The sequence below is a fragment of the Mycetomoellerius zeteki genome, unplaced genomic scaffold, assembly GCF_001594055.1.
Source record: "Mycetomoellerius zeteki isolate Tzet28-1 unplaced genomic scaffold, Tzet1.0 scaffold430, whole genome shotgun sequence".
NCBI classification, from domain to species: domain Eukaryota; kingdom Metazoa; phylum Arthropoda; class Insecta; order Hymenoptera; family Formicidae; genus Mycetomoellerius; species Mycetomoellerius zeteki.
The window spans coordinates 51,356-70,544 of record NW_017257425.1 but is presented as its reverse complement, the minus strand read 5'-3'; the positions used below and the strand labels follow the sequence as shown (position 1 = coordinate 70,544).

General features: G+C 36.0%; 1 protein-coding gene across 3 annotated transcripts; it reads left to right on the top strand.

The window, feature by feature from the left end:
* Positions 1-28: 28 nt before the first annotated feature.
* Positions 29-8,381, top strand: LOC108726586 (breast cancer type 2 susceptibility protein homolog). Of its 3 annotated transcripts, XM_018454241.1 has the most exons (12): positions 29-394; positions 474-582; positions 1,238-1,373; positions 1,812-4,564; positions 5,295-5,445; positions 5,517-5,729; positions 5,801-6,011; positions 6,091-6,266; positions 6,337-6,596; positions 6,686-6,869; positions 7,473-7,751; positions 7,961-8,381. In XM_018454241.1, the coding sequence occupies exons 1-12, from the start codon at positions 340-342 to the stop codon at positions 8,372-8,374; spliced, it is 4,941 nt and encodes a 1,646-aa protein (XP_018309743.1). In that variant the 5' UTR covers positions 29-339; the 3' UTR covers positions 8,375-8,381. The 3 variants fall into 3 exon arrangements, with proteins under 3 accessions (XP_018309743.1, XP_018309745.1, XP_018309744.1); XM_018454242.1 differs by lacking the exon at positions 474-582 and having other exon boundaries at positions 330-394; XM_018454243.1 differs by lacking the exons at positions 474-582; positions 1,238-1,373.
* Positions 8,382-19,189: the final 10,808 nt, after the last annotated feature.

Here is a 19,189-nt window from a genome sequence, read left to right as displayed (position 1 = left end):
TGACTGCGTGTTTTTTTTCCTTCGTTGTGCATCGTTGTGCAATACGAGAGGTTCGCGTGTTACATGAGGGAAATTCAAAACAAAGACAGGTACCCGCCACGTGAGAGATTCGAATAGTTGCCAATAGTTGTATTTGCATGTGTGTCGTCGGATCGGTGGGGACTGAACGATCGATCAACTGCTGATTCATCTCGTTTTCATCGGCTACTGCACGTTGCTGCACGTCCAACTGGCACAACCTCTGCGACAAACAGATGGGATACGACGAATTGAGATAGATTAATGGATAAGTAAACAAAGTGCGAATACGACGTGAGAACAGACGACATTAACCCGGCCATGGATCTGCCAGAGACTGACAACGCCGAAGATGAGTCTGACGAATTGTTCTCAGGTAATGATTGTGTGTCCTCGAATTACGGCAGTAATGGCATTCTTTCTTCCTTTTTCTTTTTACACGTACGAATTTTTAGATGACGAACAAAAGAAGGAGATTAGACACAGACCCAACGTCTGCCAGGATACCTCAGTTTTAAGTCGGTCTGAAACACCTTTGTCGTTGCTTGATAGTCCCAGTACGATGTAAGATACATTTTTATTTTGTTGCCTTAAAGTTTTGTTATGACGCAGATTAGCGTTTAATATAGTAATGATAAAGCAAGAATAATCTGTTGCGAACGAATAGTTATTGAATCATGTTGTGTATTGATAATACTTCTGACGAACAAGATGTTTGCAAGAACAAATTTGTCGCAATAAGTAAAGTCATTGAATAATGTCTGTTGTGTCAATAATACTTCTGATTCGATAGTCCCAATATGACACCTTTTTATTTTGTTATTTTGAAGTTTTGTTACAACGGAGATTAACGTCTGACATAATAATGATAATGCAAGAATAAATCTATTGCGAACAAGTCATGTTGTCTGTCGATAATACTTTTGATAAACAAGTTATTCATGAAAACAAATTTATTGCAATAAATAAAGTCATTGAATAATATTGTCTATCAATAATACTTTCGATTATATATTTTTGATATGATACATTTTTATTTTGTTACTTTGAAGTTTTATTACGATGGAGATTACTATACAATACAGTAATGAAAATGCAAGAACAAATCTATTGTGAATAAGTAAAGTTATTGAATTATATATTGTCTGTCAATAATATTTCTGATCAACAAGTTATTTTAATATCCATTATTGGTCACTTGTGAAATTGTTAATGACAGAATGCCAACTGATGCCGTAATTCCATCTACACCGTTGAGTCTGTTGCCATTTTTAAGTAAAATAAATGAACAGTGGAGTAGCGACTTAGAGACCCCACAAGCTGAACCTCATACGATATCAACGACTAGCGCAACAGTTAGTAATACATCTTTTTTATAAACTTTGTTACACTTATATATTGTACTTACAGAGATTTACTTTAATACTTAAAAAGGTAGTAATCAACTATTTATTTTGATTATTAAAAATATTGATCATTACTTTTAATACTCAAAATAAGTAATTAATTGCTGCATTCAGCAGAAAAAGCTACTTTGCAACTGTTATAAAGTTCTGTTATCAGTCTTATCTTTAGTTCTACCTATCCTTAGTTACACATTTAGATCCTCACTAGATCTAAATGTATAAATCTATCATTTTAGAAAATTTTATAATAGCTGCACAGCTGCTTTTTCTGTTGAACGCCACAATTTACTACTTTTCATTATTAAATTGACCAGAATTAAATTTCTGTAAGAGTACTACTGTTGAAACGACGGTTATAAAACGTCCCGTTTATCATTAATATTTCAGACAGAAGAAACACCTAGGGGTGAACAGCGTACACCCGACGTTTCAAGTGTTAAAAGCGTAGAAAAAATTATTTCTGATTCTCCTGTTATTGCCTCTAGAGCGTCGCGGAGACGTTCCAAGCGTCGTATATTTAGATCTTCTATATCTATAGACCCATTGGCTGTAACTGACAATGAAGATATTACTGCAAATGTACAATCTGTTATTTCTGACGATGCTAATTCCGTAGCACAAGATGACACTACAAATGCTGCAATATCCACTTTGTCTCTTGAAACTGCTCTTAAAGATGACGAGTCAAAAGTTCTCAATAAAAATCAAGACACATGTAATAATGAGGAATCAAAAAATATTACGAACGACGTACCTGATAGTTTAAACACATCCACACAAGAGTTCTTTAGCAATGTCTCATTTAGTAAGATAGATGAGTTATGTTTGGACACTTTTAACAATCAAAAAACAATGGAGACTACTGTCACACAATGTAACTACGAACAGAACGTCGACAAAGGAAGGAATATTGAGGAGAATGAAAATATAGGTTTTTTTACTGCTCGTGGTGCTTCAATTAATGTATCAAAGCAAGCGTTATTTAAAGCGAAGAGACTGTTCGCAGATATGGATGAATCCACCTTTGATATGGATGAAATGCAGACGCAGAATTATGAACCACCCGCTAAAAGAAATAAATCTAATGAAGAGAAAAATAAGCATTTACCATCCTCTTCATTCGTTAATAACGTTTTCGTCAACATTGCGAAAGAAGCATTATCCAAACCAAAACCGCTTGTAAAACAATTGAAAAATTACGACAATGTATACACTGCAGATTGTAAAAAACCATTTGTAAGTAAAAGTTTTAGTGAAGAAGTCAATGAAGCTCCTATTTTATCAACTGCTAGTGGCAATCCTATTAACATCTCAAAGAAAGCGTTGTTAAAAGCAAAAGCGTTATTAGCGGATGAATCACACAGTATTGATGACGATGAACTAATAAAATATTATGAGAGATCTACCGTTAAAAAATCTATACCAGTAAAAATTAAGACCCTACCATCGTTTTCTGCAACCAGTGGTAAATCTATCAATACCTCAGGAGAATCACCGATCAAAGCAAGAACATTGTTCGCGGAACATTTGGATGATACAGTTGAAGTAGTCGTTGCAGAGGAAACCAATGCTCATAATAAAGAAACGAAAGGATTAGAGATAAAAATGTCAAATATTAAATTTAAATCTCCTGGTAGCGCCATTGGTATTTCTGAACAGATATCAAAAGCAAAATTATTTGATAAACGATTGGATGATCAAGTGAAACCAGTAATTGCAAACAAAGTTAATAAAATCAACGAATTAGAAAATGTGCAAGAGGTAAAAATTCCAAGTATTGGATTTCAAACCGCTGGTGGAACATACATCAATATCTCGGAACAAGCATTATCCAAAGCAAAAGCGTTATTTGCGGATGAATTAGATTGTCCTTTAGAAATGGATATTCTTAAAAATAGTGATCGCGATGAAGAAAAGATTAAAAAACGCGACTTAGCAATTCCATATGGTGGATTGCAAACTGCAAGCGGTCAAGAGGTACCGGTTTCGAACAATGCTGCATTAACAGCACGAGAATTATTCTCCAATGACTGCCTGGATGAAAGTAATCCTGACTTGGGGCGCGCATCGTTGCAAAAGCGCAAACTAAGCGAGACTAATGTAGACGGGAGCACACCGCAGGGCAGGAATTACACGTCCGAAACGAAAAAGGCTCGTCTCAGCAGCGAATTTCAAGCAAGAAAATTGTTTTCCGATAATACGAGTACTAGCACGGATAACGACGAAAATCAAGATCCTGATAAAAAAAGGCAAACCTCTTCCATTGTAGATTCCATCTCGGGATCGCCTAAAAAGGACTCGATAGAATCAACCGAATCGGAAACAGCGGGCAGTCCTATTATAGGAAGGCAGTCTAGCTTGAGGAAGCGAAAGAATATAGGATATCAAAGGGACGAGTCTAATACATCGCGAGCAGATAACAAGATGCTAGATAACGAGAGTGCAGCATTGCAAGAGAACGTTGTGCAAGGAAGCGCGACTTGCGGAAAGATTGAGGACGATAAATTAAATACGAAGGAACCGACGCAAGCCGTGCAGGAAAAAGCAAAAGGCAATAGCGCGGCATTGAATGAGTACAGCGACACTCAGATGATGATGGATTTTATCGATCAATCGACGAAGGTTCTACAGGATCGCTTGGCAGCCGCGTTAGAGCAGGAGACGATAATCACCGCGAAGAGGAGACGAGCGCAATCGGAAGGATCGAAGCAATCGATGGGTCACCTGTACCGTTACAAGCAGATTAATTCTAACGCTCGTTTATCGATGAGTGAGATCGGCGATGGCGCGCCGCCCATGCCATGTTCCTACCAGGAGCTTGTCGATCGACGGATATCACCAAAAATCCTGGAGATCACCGCTGCGACCGCCGCGACGTACAAATTCCGTTGCTCCGATTTTTATGGGGACGATGTGGCGCATAGTAACGTTCGCGGGATAGAAATGGAGGACGGTGTACGTTTAATCCTGGATGAGAATGGATACGCGGGAGTCTGGGAGTTTCTCCGTGCATTTCTTGCCAGTCCGGGTGTAGATCCGAATCTCATTCCCGCACGCTGGGTCGAGAATCATTACCGGTGGATCGTGTGGAAATTAGCGTCGATGGACCGAATGAAGTTCGGCTCGGTCAAGTTACCCAGGTATAACATAGGGTGGACCACCTGATGATTTTCAAAATGAAATAACATTATGAAATATCAAATATAAATAAATTACACATATGAGTTAGTGTGTAAATAATATATTTATGAGGCGATAAGGTATAATTTGCAAACAATTGGAATGTACTTATCAACCAAGTTAACTGTAAACGTTAACGTTTCGATTCCGAGTCCTCTTCAGTGCGGAAGTCAACTACAATGAATATTTTTATTTTAATTATGAAATATAACTTAAATATTAATTTCTTGTTATATAACAATAAAAAAAAGAATGCCATTTGAGTAATGAATATATTTAGCAGATAAAGCAGCTCATTGAGCGTTCACTGATCCTTTAATATGATTCGTTTTTGCTTTTAATTCTTCGCTGGATCTAACAATAAGTGTAGAATTGTAATGAAGAATCACTGAAGCCCACTGAACTGTTTTGTGTGAACGCAGTCATAGCATTTTATTTCTTATTATTGTATAACAAGAAATTAATATTTAAGTTCTATTTCATATTGTTATTTCATTCTGAAAATCATTCTAGTTACTCATCCTGCATAACGAAATTAGCACGCAAACCATCTCTAAGCTAAACTAAGCCACTTGGAACCGGCATAATTTTACGAAACTGGTTTAGTAAAACAGTTTCTAAGCCGGGCAGAGACGTCTATATTACGAAAGGGATTACACAATTATTTTATACGATTTTTGTACGCTTCAGGGCATTAACACCTTCACACGTTATGGCACAATTAAAGTATCGGTACGATCGAGAGATCGACCGCTCTCAGCGACCGGCAATAAGACGCATTTTGGAAAAGGACGACGTTGCGTCTAAGAGAATGACTTTATGCGTGTCATCTATAATAGAAGTAATATATGTCAATCACAATGAATTTCATTGGCAAATTTTGACATGTGTTTCATGTATTTTAATTTACAGAATAATAACGTAAGTATGGAAATAGGGAAGAGTCCGCACATGGGAGTACCAAAATGGAGAATAGAATTAACCGATGGTTGGTACAGTACAAATGCCTGTATCGATATAGGCATGGTGAAGAATATATCAACTGGTAAAATAAGAGAGGGCACGAAATTGGTGTTGTCCGGCGCGGAATTACTCAACTGCGACCAAGGTTTCTATCCACTCGAGGTAGGCGTCGATTTTTATCAGAATTGGAAGCGAGAATCAATCAGTTAGTTGTTTGATTTCTCATCGTCTAGGCACCGGCTGACGTGTGCTTGAAATTGCATACGAATTCAACCAGGCGCGCACGATGGGACACGAAATTAGGATACGCGCCGCGTTCGGGGCCGATACCCATCAAGTTACGTAACGTGTGTCCGAGCGGCGGTTTAATCGGCAAAATGACGATTGTCGTCGCTAGAGTGTATCCGATGTTATATCACGAGAAAACCGCATCCGGAGATTCGAGTAAGACACACGTTTAAATCTAACTCGTCCCAGAGGGAGAGTTAGCGATCTAATTCTTATGTCTTACTTTCCATGACAGTTGTCAGAAACGCTAAAAGCGAAGAGAAAGCGCAAAACAAATACGAGCAGCAATGTTGGTCCAAGATAGAGTCGTTCTACGCTCAAGCAGAGGACTTTCAAGGAAAAGGACTTTCTTGCGAAACTAATGATATGGCGATTCAACTGAGCGAAGATTACGAAAACTTGTCTACGGAGGTATACGCGATTCGATTTATCTTATTTGTAAATTTCCCTTTGAAACCGTCAATGTATTCGTTATAAATAGGAATCCGTCTCTAAGAAACGACATGATGAATTACTGCAAGAGTTACGTCAGAAGGAGGAACGGTTCAAACAGAGGATGCAGTCAAAATTGCGCGAGAGCTTGCCGGGGCCGCGACAGGTTTCTCAGTTGCTCAAAGTTCGCGTGTGTGACGAAAGTGCGAATGCCATTCTCTCAGTTTGGTCGCCTAGCGAAGAGGTTGTCGACGCTCTCAAAGAAGACGCGTGTGTTTCGCTCTGCAACGTCGTGGCTTCCGGAAAGAGGTAGTATTCTCGTAAAAAGGAGTAACTGTATCGCCGCGTGGATGTAATAGCGCATAATGCTGGATTTTACGAGCGTAATTGTTCAACAGGGGTACCGAATTGCAACTCACCGCGCGTCGGTCTGCAATCTTTAAACCGGGAAAGATGCGCGATGCGTCTTATCCCGCTAGAGTGTGCACGTCGCTAGACGAAATAGCAAATTCCGAGTTCGTTCCACCTTATGGAGAGTTTGATACGGTCGGTTTTGTCTGTTCAGTCGGTCCTGCTCCTTATGTAAGTGTTATCATATTTTTTGAACAAGATTCTAAAGTACTCTCGAAATTGTAAAAAAAAAAATAAGAACGATGGCTAATTAGAATTTGAACGCGGTAATTGGAGCGCTAATTAATTTATAAATTTAAAAATGTTCTTTATTCAAATTAAATTATTGGACGTTTTGATTCCGCTTTGAGTTATCTTCAGTAACAATTTAAAAGGTCAAACGTTCCCAGAGAACAAGGAGTAAGTATCCTTCTAGTTATATCTTTGATATGTATAATTTTTATACTTTTATCTTTTAATTTATTGCTGAAGATAACTCAAAGCCGAAACGTTCAATTGATTAAAGAACAATTTTACATAAATTAATTAAAACTCCAATTACCTCACTCCAATTCTCATTGATCCCTGTTTTAATATTTTCTTAAGTTTCTGCGGTAATTAAAAAAATAACGGTTTGCAAAATATAAGAATGTTATAATAAAATAGATAATATATAGTTTGCAAAAAGATATTAAGCAATTAAGCAATAGAGATGTTTCGGAATTTTACTGATTTGATTCATCATTTTGTACATCTACAATCCTTAATATAATATTCTATATGGAAACATTGTAGGGTATGAGAGACTTTGATGCCGTACATTTGGCATATTGTAAAGCGGGTTCGAGCGAATCTTCGTACCTTTCAATATTGTTTTGGCAAGGAATAGCCAGTTACGGTTATACAGAGATTCTTACTGTCGGATCTATCGTAGCTTGCAGCAATTTAGAATGGCGGAGGGCAACTTCGTGGAATGTCCCAGCGGCGTATTGCACGGATAGAAGTACTTTTACGCGCAATCCTCGCCGAAATCATTTATACGAATCCTTCGAAAATCTGCGAAACCTGATCATGGTACGTTATATTATCTCCTTTTTTCGTCATGTATTTTGTACAATTTATAATTTTAATATAATAATTTTCTACACTTTTAATTACAGTTTTCTTAAATAAACCTAATTTTTTTTTTTGAAACGAGCTCTGTTAAATTCTTCGTCAGTTCCTATTTTATTTTATTTTTATAAAAATTTCTCAATTTAAATGTGTTAAATTTGATTTTCAAGGATCCAATTAAGTACGCTGAAAGCTGCACTTTCGAGCTTAACGTGGAATTGCAAAAGAAGTCGACGCCTACGCGCTACTCGACGGGTAAAAATACTCCGATTAAAATATACACTTCGACGTCAAGCGCTGACAAAAAATTGGTCGACTATACGTCGCCGCTGGCGGTACCGAAATTGGGAGTGGACAACCGCTCGAGTTTTATCTCATCTAATCCCTCGATTAAGAAACGACTCGAGAAACTCCAACAATACGGCGAAGCGCCTCAACTATCTCCTATTATACTAAGAAACTCAAAGAGGATATGTTTGGATTTTCGATCACCTATCCTTCCCATTTCAGACGTAAACTCGACAGAGACAACAAATGCTAATCAACCCGAGGAATTAAAGTCCAGTATCTCGGAAAAGCATTGATAGTTATTTTACGTTGTGTTTATTCGTTATAATTCTAATGATAAGTGTCGTAAAAAGTGTATATTTGTTAATAATTATTAAATGTTCATTAATAACAATAATTGTTTTATAATTATAATAAAATAGTTTTATTACTTCTGCATTTTCCTATATTTTCGATTCTAATTCAGCTAATCTCCTTTGATTTTATTATAAACATAATTAAGAATGTGTTTTAATGTCTACGGCTGTTTATCGGAAATGTCGAATTAATATAATTATTATTGTATTAAGAATCAGTAAGAGACACAGGAAATATTACCGACAAATTTCTGTTCAACCAAATTACGGTTATAAAATACTAAGAAGGTTGCAATATAATTGCGATATTCGTAATCAGGAGAATTGTCTGCAATCCGCAAGCAATTTTCTTTTTTTTTTTTTGGAAAAGGCAAACTGAGGCAAACATTTTATTCTGATATCTATATTACAGTGTAACTGAGATGCCTTATTTATTATAATGTTTTAAAGACTAAATTACAAAATCCGACTTTTTAGCAGGTTTCGCAACTTTGTAAAACAAATAAAAAAGGTCTTGTAAATACAAAATATTGCTAGCTTCTACGAGATAAATATAGAATTCGATTAGATTTGCATCGCAAAACAAGCAAATTTTATTTATTATAATATGTATTTTTGAAAATTGTAAAATCCAGCTTTTTAGCAGCTTTTGTAACTTCATGAGAAACAAGTTAAAAAAATTACATGACAAAATGTTTCTTCTACAAGAAAAAAATTTCTTCTTTAATTTTCACTAAATTCACGATTATAATTTATAACTTCTAAACTATTCTTCCAGAGAGAAAGTCGTTTGTAAATCCGCAGATATATCCAGGTGTTAGCCCAGCTGTTACCCCACTGCAGCTGGTCATTTTCACTAGATCTACATTTGCCTAAACATATTACTGATTTCAAAAATTTTTAAAACTTTCTGGAACAATTTATGAAAGTTGCAATTGACATAATTATTATATATATTTAATATAACTATTATATCTGTAAAATTGAGTAAGAAATGAGAAAGAACTTTAAAACTACATGACAAAAAATTCCTTCTTGATTTTTTCACACATACAATTTTCAATGCTTTACATTTTTAATGATCTCGCTTATTTTTTAATTCGAATCAACTGTGTCTCGTGCCAATAAATACCGTAAGAGAAGACAACAGTTTTTCTCGTCTTGTGAATAATATCCTTGTGAAGTATACCGAGCGCGGGGACCCTCTCAGACCGTCATGCGATTGGATCGCATGCGCTCGCAGCAGACAGAGCCGACAGAGGCAGGAGAAACTAGAAAAGGACTGCGCGTGGAATTGGCGCTCAGTTTAACACGCGCCGGCGTACCGTGCGTTTCGTTCGTGATTTTTTCTCGATTCAATTGTTCAATCACCCGGTGGATGGATGGCGATTTAAAAAGCAACGCGCGACGCGTCGGATGCTAGGGAGAAAATTCATCGTCGTGTTGTGTTTTGTTTTCTCTCCTCGACGCCGAGGGATTCGTGCGCGCGGCGATGATCCACGTCGCGAATGTCCGCGTGTAGAGTGGCGTTTTGCGGCTCGCAGTATCTGTCAGTGCTCCCGCGGTGCGTTCGATCGTAGGGTATCGTTCCTCCGTCGCATCATCGGTGCAGCGAGATGACGAGCGAGACCCCGAAGGTGGAGTTCGCTCTCGGCAGCGAGGTCTCGCCGGGTCGCTTCTTCAAGAGCGCGTTCGCGCGTAATTTCATCAGCAGCGGCCGCGACTGCAAGTCCCTGGATTACGAGCTGCTCGACAACGTCGAGAGGAACGGGGGTGATCGTAACAACAACGGACGGAACAACAATTTCTTCTCGCTCGTGAATTTCGCGGACGGCAGACCGGCGAACGGCGACGACGCGGCCGCCGCGGCGCGAACCGCCACTCTCTGGGAACAACCGAAGCCGAAGGAGGTGAATGCCTTTTGTACTGTTTTGCAGTCTTTTCTTTCATAACCCGATTCTCTCTTAATATCGCGGTAACGGTAACTACGCACGTGAAATATCATCCACTCCCTGGAGATGATGTTGCGGTATCCTGTTGTGTTGTATATTGTATACGAGGGTTATAAGAAATGATACTAAAGATACTATCGATACCAGAGATTCTGGAGCGTGTAAAAATAATTTTGCGCAAAGGAATGCGCTAGCCTGCATCGTATTGTACAGGTGAATGCACAAAAATTATACGCATTTCCTTTCATCTGAGGATTCGTCTTTTTATCTCTCTCTCTCTTTTTGTCCGGTTTAAATCTAATTCTTTTTACGAATATGTATTCAATTGAGCCTCAATTAATTACAAAATTAAAGAGAAAAAAAGCATTGCTTGGCTTGTAGCTTTTTTTTTATTCTTTTTACGAATTTCTAACTCTAATTGGATCCAATGAGTATTTTTTCAATTACATTGTGAAAGTTGTTTATAGAGAATATTTTCTTAATTTTCAATAATTTTAAGTTACATATTTATCTTATTTCTTAGATTTTAACTTTTAGAATAAACAAAATTGTTGAATTATAATAACTTTAAGCTAAGATACATTAATTTAAATACACTATATTGTAAAAAAGTATGTAAAATTACATAAATAATATGTGTAAAAATTACGCAATTTATAATGGAATATAAAATTGTAAAATTTGTACAAAAATTAATACTTTTAATTGTAAATATATCTTTATATTAGACGAAAAATTATATACAATGACAATGGTATATTTTATAGTTTCTATATATATATGTACAAATTTTTATTGTAATTTTCCATCTAATATAAAGATGCATTTACACAATTAGAAGTAAAAGTATGAATTTTTGTAAAAACAATTTTATTGGCGAATAATACATATTATAAATCTTTACAAACTTTAAATATAAATTTATTTCTCTAAACTGTTTCATTACTATGAAGAAGAATAATTTCATTTGTAAGTTATAACTTTACGTGTGTGTACATCTTTAATGGTGAGTTCCAAAATTACTCGCTATCATTGTTGTAATTTTTTACAGTGTAGAGAAATTTTAAAATGAATTCCAATTAGGGTTAATTTTAATACGATACCATTTTAAACGCAATTTTTAACGATTAATTTAAAGAACAATCTCACATCCGCAATTTATTAAATTGAAAAATTTTATGTACTTTGGATGAATTCCCTCCAAATTGATTCTGCGTGCGCTGCAATTTCGAGGTACATTGAAAAAATACTTAATAACTATTTGTTTAAAAAGTTTTAAACAAATATTTGTTAATATTTGCTAAATGTAAACATATTTATTTGATGCAAGAACTATTAATTTGATTAAACTGTCATTTTTTAAATTGAGTGAATATTTACTATTTACTGTAAGTAAACATTCACTTAGTATTATTTAAGAAAATGTATTAAAATTTTGTAATTTTTTTTTCAATGTATCTCATCCATTTCTCGTATGGATCAATTTTTCATAAGGATGTGAAACTGCTTCTACATATTCCGGAATCGTTAGACTTAATAACGCGCTTGAATTACGACGGTAGTAGCGATAGCGGCGAGTGCGTGCGTTTCTACTTTACGACTAATTACGAAATTCGTATAGCAAAGCGCAATGAAATCCTTCGAGCGTTAGACCGCGCTCACGCGTCTGAATTTTGCAATTGTCGATTTAAATACAATAAATCGGATTTCTGCCGGATAACGTCGGCCGCATATCTCCTATTGTGCCGGATCGATTAAATGTCGAAAGATGCAACGCGCGGTATTCAGCCGAAGGGAGAGGAACGCGAGTTCGCTCTCGTTGAAAATGCTCGTTTAATGCGTTACATATAAAGCGGCGGCCGTCAAATAATTCGATACTTTCTATTCTTGACAGGCGGCACAGCCGGCTGCAGATGCGAATGAATTGGAGAAACTTCGAAAGGTGAGTTTATTTATGCCTCGTCGGCTGTATTATTGCACATTCATCCCCGGAGAGCATCTCCCCGCTCAAACATTCCCGGCTCGGACATACGAACGTACCCCTTTATCTCATTTAGAATGCGTTGTCAACGTAACACGGCTTATTTAGAATCCTGAAAGGGTACCACTTTACTTGTTTCGAAATGATTCAAGATCGTGGTGCGAAAACCGGAATGCCATAGAGATACGGTTAGCACAAAGGAATTAGAACGTACTTTCTGTTTCATAACTAAATCGATCATTTCGAAGAATTTTATGTCAATCCATAATCTTTGGAATTCAACAAAGAAGGCTGAATTTAATTTTTACTGAAAAAAGTCTAGTAATAGCTATATTTTGTTTAGCGTAATTAATGCAACATTTAATAAATATATATACAGCCTTAGCTAAAAGTATAAAGCATCCCCACAAATTGACGTAAATGTTCTATTTTGTAATATTTAACGAATAATAAATGAAAAAATAGATTGAAAAATATTCCTTATTTTTTGTGTCAGTTTTAATATTTTGTTAGTTTTCTTTTAGATTTTACTGCCTTTTCTAAGAATATGCAATAAATTGAAGGTATTTTTACTTAGGCTACATGTAATTGTTTAGTAGTATTAAAAAAGTATAAGATAATATTTAGAAAAGTAAAATTAGCGTTTAGTTGGTTTATATTAACTGAACACTTGATTGAAATTATTTCATTAAATCTTTAATAACTGTCATCCATGAAGATTTTGCTGAAAGATCTAAAATTTTATTGGATACAGATTTGAAAATAATTTTGTTGGATCATCAAATTAATTTCGTTGGAACTTTAGACTGTCAGAATATCAAAATTTTTGGCAGCATTACTTATCATTTTTTCGTTTTCAATATAATTATTTTGATGATCCAACAAAATTATTTTCAGATTTGTATCCAGCAAAATTTTAGATCTTTCAACAAAATCATTCTTTCTCTGTAGATTTGATCTATTATTGGACTTTTTCCCGGTGTTTTAAGTTAAATATAAAGATTGAGAAACGAAAAAAATCTTTTCACTGTCTTTGATTTAAAGGATTTGAAATTCACGACTTCGAAGAATGAGTTTCTATCGCATTTTGACGACTTTGATTTGCGTTCTCAGAATCTCCGTTCTCCAATTCTCTTCTTTCAGCGACGCGATAGAAAAGGGCCAGGTGTTCTTTGACCATGGCGCATTTTACAACTTGAAACGACAGAGCGTTCTTTCACGTTATGTACGAGCAACGCGATTATTTATTCCGAAAGTAGCAGACCACGTTTCCGCTTGTCTTTATTTCGTTGTTAAGCGTTCCCCGATTTGCCGCATCAGGCGGATGGTGACTAATCGTTCGAAACAACGTGAAGTTACATCCCATAATATACTGGGATTCCATAATATACTTTTTCACATGCCTGTTTCCTCTACTATTTCCTACCTTCGTACGTTATTATATCGGAGCGATGAATCTCATCGGAAATGTTGGAATAATTGCAACGACCCGAGTATCATTCGGTCACCGAATATTCACACAGTGAGTGGACCATCTATTCCGAGCCTACTGTGAACTCTAGATGTCTAGAGTTAACTATCTATGTAGCGTGGTATGAAATTCCGACCAATGAAATACAAGCAATACAATAAATCGCTCTCTTGCTTTAAAAAGTGAACACAACTAAAAAAAAGAGATTTTCGAGTTACTGTGAATGAATTAGATAAATATCAATCATCAAAAGTGAATTTAATTAATTTAATTTTAAAAAGTAAAAAACGTCGCAATTCAAAAAGGATGGCTTAAAAAACATCGTCACAACTGAAAAAGGTTTTTTAAAGATTATAAAATGAAAATGACAAAAATGACGTTTGATCATGTTGAAGTATGTATTCTTTTTATTATTAATTAATAATTTTTAATTTAGTTAATTAAATTTTGTGTCAAATTGAAAAGTAGTTTTTCCCTTTTTCTATAGGAAACTTAAGTTTTTGAATTGTGTCACTTTTGAAGTAAAGGAGCGATATGATAAACACACTATATCTTTTTCTTTAAATAGTACCTACAATTTTGTTACCAATAGTAATCGGAGTGATTCGTTCAGATTACTAAGATCCTCAAATTAATCCGTAATGAAGTATTTGTACATAAATATTTATTGTACTTAAATACTTATAAATATTAATACATAAGCAACAAGTAATAAGAAAAATAATAGCAAAAAAATGCCAGACATCTCACGCGATCAAGTGAATGATCAAGTGTCACAGGTGTCGAGAAAAACTCACGCTTACGCGTTCTATCATCTTATTTAAATAAGACAATTGCTTGGCTCCGAGCCAATGAATATCAGAAATTTTGGGTTAAGCACGTGTTGATTTAGTCACTCAATTTTCCGCTCGCAAAAGTCCGCGCTATAAATGTCGCGGAAAGCATCGAAGTCGCGTCCGTTCCTGAAATATCCGTAGGTGGTTTGTCGCTCCCGACAGCCGTTCGCCACAGATCGAGTATATGTCGAGCGGAAGTCCGCTTCAGCCCCTCCCGTAATTATTATCGGAGGGACCCGCGTGTAGGCCTTTGTGGGACCTATCCGAATGCACGTGCGTGTGTTTGTGCACCGTGGCACGTTTGTTCGACCACGCCAGTGACCGGAGCCCGGGTTCGCGCGTGATGTCACCATCCTGCTTTTTCGATCTCACACCATGACGCCGTGATCGGTACGAGAAAATTATCACCCCCCTTCTCTGCGCCATCGCGATGACCTGCCGCGTGTGAAACGAAAGAGTCGTGTTAAACGACAATCCCTTTATTCGCAGTGAGCCTCCTTTGTTTGCGTTAAGATAACCGTGGTCCTATCATGCGGTATGCAGCGTCAAAGAGCGAGATAAGTTGGTTTCTTGGAAACGTTAGTGCGAAAATTCATCGTGGAGTATAAAATCACGATTATGCTTTATGTACAATGAAAAGTACACGTAGAAAGAATGGTTTTGCTGAAGAATCTAAAAAAAATTGAGCTACACGCGAAAAGAATGGTTTTGTTAAAGTATCTAAGAATTAACTTCAGATGCAGATTTGAAAATAATTTTGTTAGAGCATTCAAATAATTATGCAGGACACCCGAATTAGAATATCAAAATTTTTCGCAGTATTACTCATTATTCTTGTCCATAATTATTTTGATGATTCAACGAAATTATTTTCAGATCTTTATCTAGCTAAATTTTTAAACTTAAAACACTTCAGCAAAATCATTCTTTCCGTAATAGGGAATAACACAGACAATAAGATTGCAATCTATAATACTCTCTAAATTCTTAGAAGTAGAATCTCACTTTAAAGAATGAAAATTAAGCCAGTCTTAAAAAATAGTGGCTTAATTTTCAATTTTAAGAGATTTCTCTTCAAAGTGAGATTCACTCTAAAAGTTTTAGAGATTAGGAAACGTGTATCAGTTTGGTTGGGTTTCCCACAGATTGAAATTTTATTACCTGTGTTATTCCCTATTCCTGTTGTCTGTGCTTTTCATTACATACCGTAAGACTTAAAGTGGCGCGCGTCTTCACAAACAGATGATTAGATTCCACCCCTGCACCGCACATCTTTGAAACTTTTATGACAGCGCAATTAAACGGTCGCATGTCTAAGAACAAGTTATATTTGCCTGCACTCGAGAGTTTAAGGATACTTCGTTGCTGCTTCCACACCTTCGCACACCTGCGTATTGCATACATCATGGCGCGACACGCACCCGTGATTCCCTTCCTGATCCCTGCCAACGGTTTCGCACGTTTTACGAGTCACGCGGATAAGATACGATCGGCCAAGAAAGGTTCGTAAGGGCCGGAAGAACCCTTCCTGTCGATTGCGAAATCGCGCGTCGCGGTAACCGGTTTGCAACAAAGGATAACAACGCAACTCTTTTGTAAAAAGAAAAAAAGCTTCCCTCTTAAGATGCTTCTTTTCTCAAATTCACTCTTACCTTCACCGAAAGAACGATTTTGCTGAAGTACTTAAAAAAGGTACATATCTGAAAATAATTTTATTGGATCAAAGGATCATAATTTTGATGGACTATCAAAATAATATTAGAAAACTCAGGCATGTATGAAAAGCAATGCTGCAACAACACCCAGAGGAAGGTTTCTTTGATTTAAAGAAATGTTTCTTTATTATACGCGCGGTTAAAGAACAAATTTCTTTGATTTAAACGTCATTTCTCTCTCTCTTTGAGTTAAACATTATTTTTTGAAATCAAATAAAATTTATTTAATTTAAAGAAATTATGTTCAAATCGAAGAAATGACGTTCAAATCAAAAAATTTTTTTCTTTAACCGTACAGCAAAGAAATATTTCTTTGAATTGAAGAAACCTTTCTCTGAGTGAAGTTTTAATATTCTAGCAATTAATTTGAGAGTTCAACAAAATATTTTCAAATCTATCTCTATATTTTTTGGTACTTCAACAAAACTGTGTCAAAATTCGAAATTTATCGCGATCGTTTTCTTCTCTTACAATTCTTCCTTGACACTGGAGACGCAAATTATATTCTTTCTTCAACTCGTCTGTCACTCGAGTGAAAAAGGGCTCGGAATTTTTGCAGGTTGACGGTAATTCGTAAACGCGAGGCCGATTAATTATCCGAGTAAATTGGAGCTGCGGCAGTAACGAAATGAATCCCGTTGCTCGCGTGAGAATTAATCGTGACTTCTCGTCTTGTAACCCGAAACGTTGTTGTCTACCCAATGCATTTACATAGCCGATAATAACAGGTAAATTGCACGCGTGTTCTCTCACCTCGTTGGCAATTTCAAGGCAACCGTTAACTTTCTGCGATTTCTTTGATCAATTTTTTTTTAATATGTCCGTCTCAATGGTTCCAACTACATCGTCGCGATTATAAAAAAGAGCACTTCTTTTTATAGCCTTCTGCTCTTCCGTATTGGCGTGTTATGCCATCCATCTTTACAACGTTGTATAATATCGTTAAATCGAGCTTAGCGTTTAACTTTCCCTATATTTTGTTTTCTTGAAAAATATAAAAATTTTACCCCATTTAACTCTCTAGCTTGTAATATCCATGTAATCCTTATAAAAATCCAATACCGGCCAATATTGAAAGATATTAATTACTTATCTTAAGTACCGTCGTTGTTCAGTTTTAATACTCCAAGTAATTATTTGCTGTCTTTCAGTAATAAATTTGCCAGTAGATTTCTGAAATGGAATATGAACTACAAAAGGATCTTGATCTTTTTGTAAAATATTTGATCTTTTTATAGAATACTATAAGTTTGGATATTTTTAGAAAAATGAATGTATAAATTAAATATAGGCTTAATATTTAATTAACACATGATAAAGAGTAAAAATATATATGAATTTATTATATTTTTTAAAGTTATTGACTAGATATCAAATTGTATTGAAATCTAGTAAATAACTTGGGGATATAAATACTTCTGCGCTGTGTTAAAATAGAAGCTAGTAAAATAAGTTAAGTAAACTAAGTTAAGTACAGCATGACAAGAATCTTGATAGGAAAATAGCATAATTAGTTTCTTTTTGCTCGTGTTCGAATGGTGCCGCTATTTTTACGTACAGCTTTGCTTCGAGAAGGAACGAAGCTACACAGTTTCGAAGAAACTTCTAAACGATATCCGTTTAGCTCGTGTCCTCTGGAGATATACGATGTTTACGATGCGAAGTGGATCGTGCGAGCGGGACGAAGTTTGTAAGAAAGGAAGAGATTAATCTGTCGGACAGACCGAGGTGTTATTTCATTTATAGCATTCAAGCCGGCTTCTTGCGCGACGTTCTAGGAACGGCGAAGAGGAATTTAATGGAACGCGATGATCACGTGTTGAAATATTGACATCACATAACAAGCGACCGAGCACGAGTGAAAACATACGAAAATAATGAAGTTAGAAATGTGGATTTAGAAATCTACAAAATACATCAAAAGTCTACACCGAAAGAATGATTTTGTTGAAATATTTAAAATTTTGCTGGATACACATCTGAAAATAATTTTGTTGGACCATAATAATAATTGTCCACTAAATAATTATGTAGAAAATAGTTATGTAGGAAACTCAAGCATGATGAGCAATGTTACAAAAAATTTTGACATGCTAATAACCAGCTTGAGCGTCCTATAATTATTTTGATAATTTAACAAAATTATTTTTAGATCTGTATCTGGCTAAATTTTAAATACTTCAGCAAATTTCCATTCTTTCTGTATATCTTTAAAATATAAAAGTGATAGTATATTAGATGCACCACCCAATGCATCCTGCTTAATTTAGAAACCCGAAAAATTTCTTTTTAATTAAAAAAATCTTTAAAAGAATTCATTTTTATCAAAAAATTTAACTTGCTTCATCGCAACTATTCCTCCTTTATTTCCTAATAGAAATTCTATTTTATGTCACATAGACGTTCTCTAAGTCAGCACGTAATACTCTATGCATGACGCTTTACAAATTTAATCACTGTTACCTGACGGCCTTAAATTCCGCGTGTCATCGGCATCGCGTTGAAAATATCACGTTCCATTCATGTCGCATCGTGATATTCGCTATTACTATCGGATTTCGCGACTGGAAGGAGTACGTATGCCGAGGAGAATAATATCGCGCGGAGGAGTTACATTTTCCGCGATCGCACCGCGAAGCACCGTTATTCGATATTACGGAGGCGGCAAACGGGCGTTTAACCCGATGCACGTTGTTCATCGGATCGTGGCTATTTACATAACCCAGTCCATGCATTAGTGCACTCTCGGGAATGCAGCATCCAGCGGCGGAGTCGGGCGCGGGCTTGCCGCCTCCTCGTC

Coding starts and splice junctions, on each gene's coding strand:
- LOC108726586 (XM_018454241.1), top strand. CDS start 340: ATGGATCTGCCAGAGACTGACAACGCCGAAGATGAGTCTGACGAATTG. Junction 4,565..5,294: donor GGCTCGGTCAAGTTACCCAG/GTATAACATAGG, acceptor TGTACGCTTCAG/GGCATTAACACCTTCACACG. Junction 6,267..6,336: donor ACGAAAACTTGTCTACGGAG/GTATACGCGATT, acceptor CGTTATAAATAG/GAATCCGTCTCTAAGAAACG.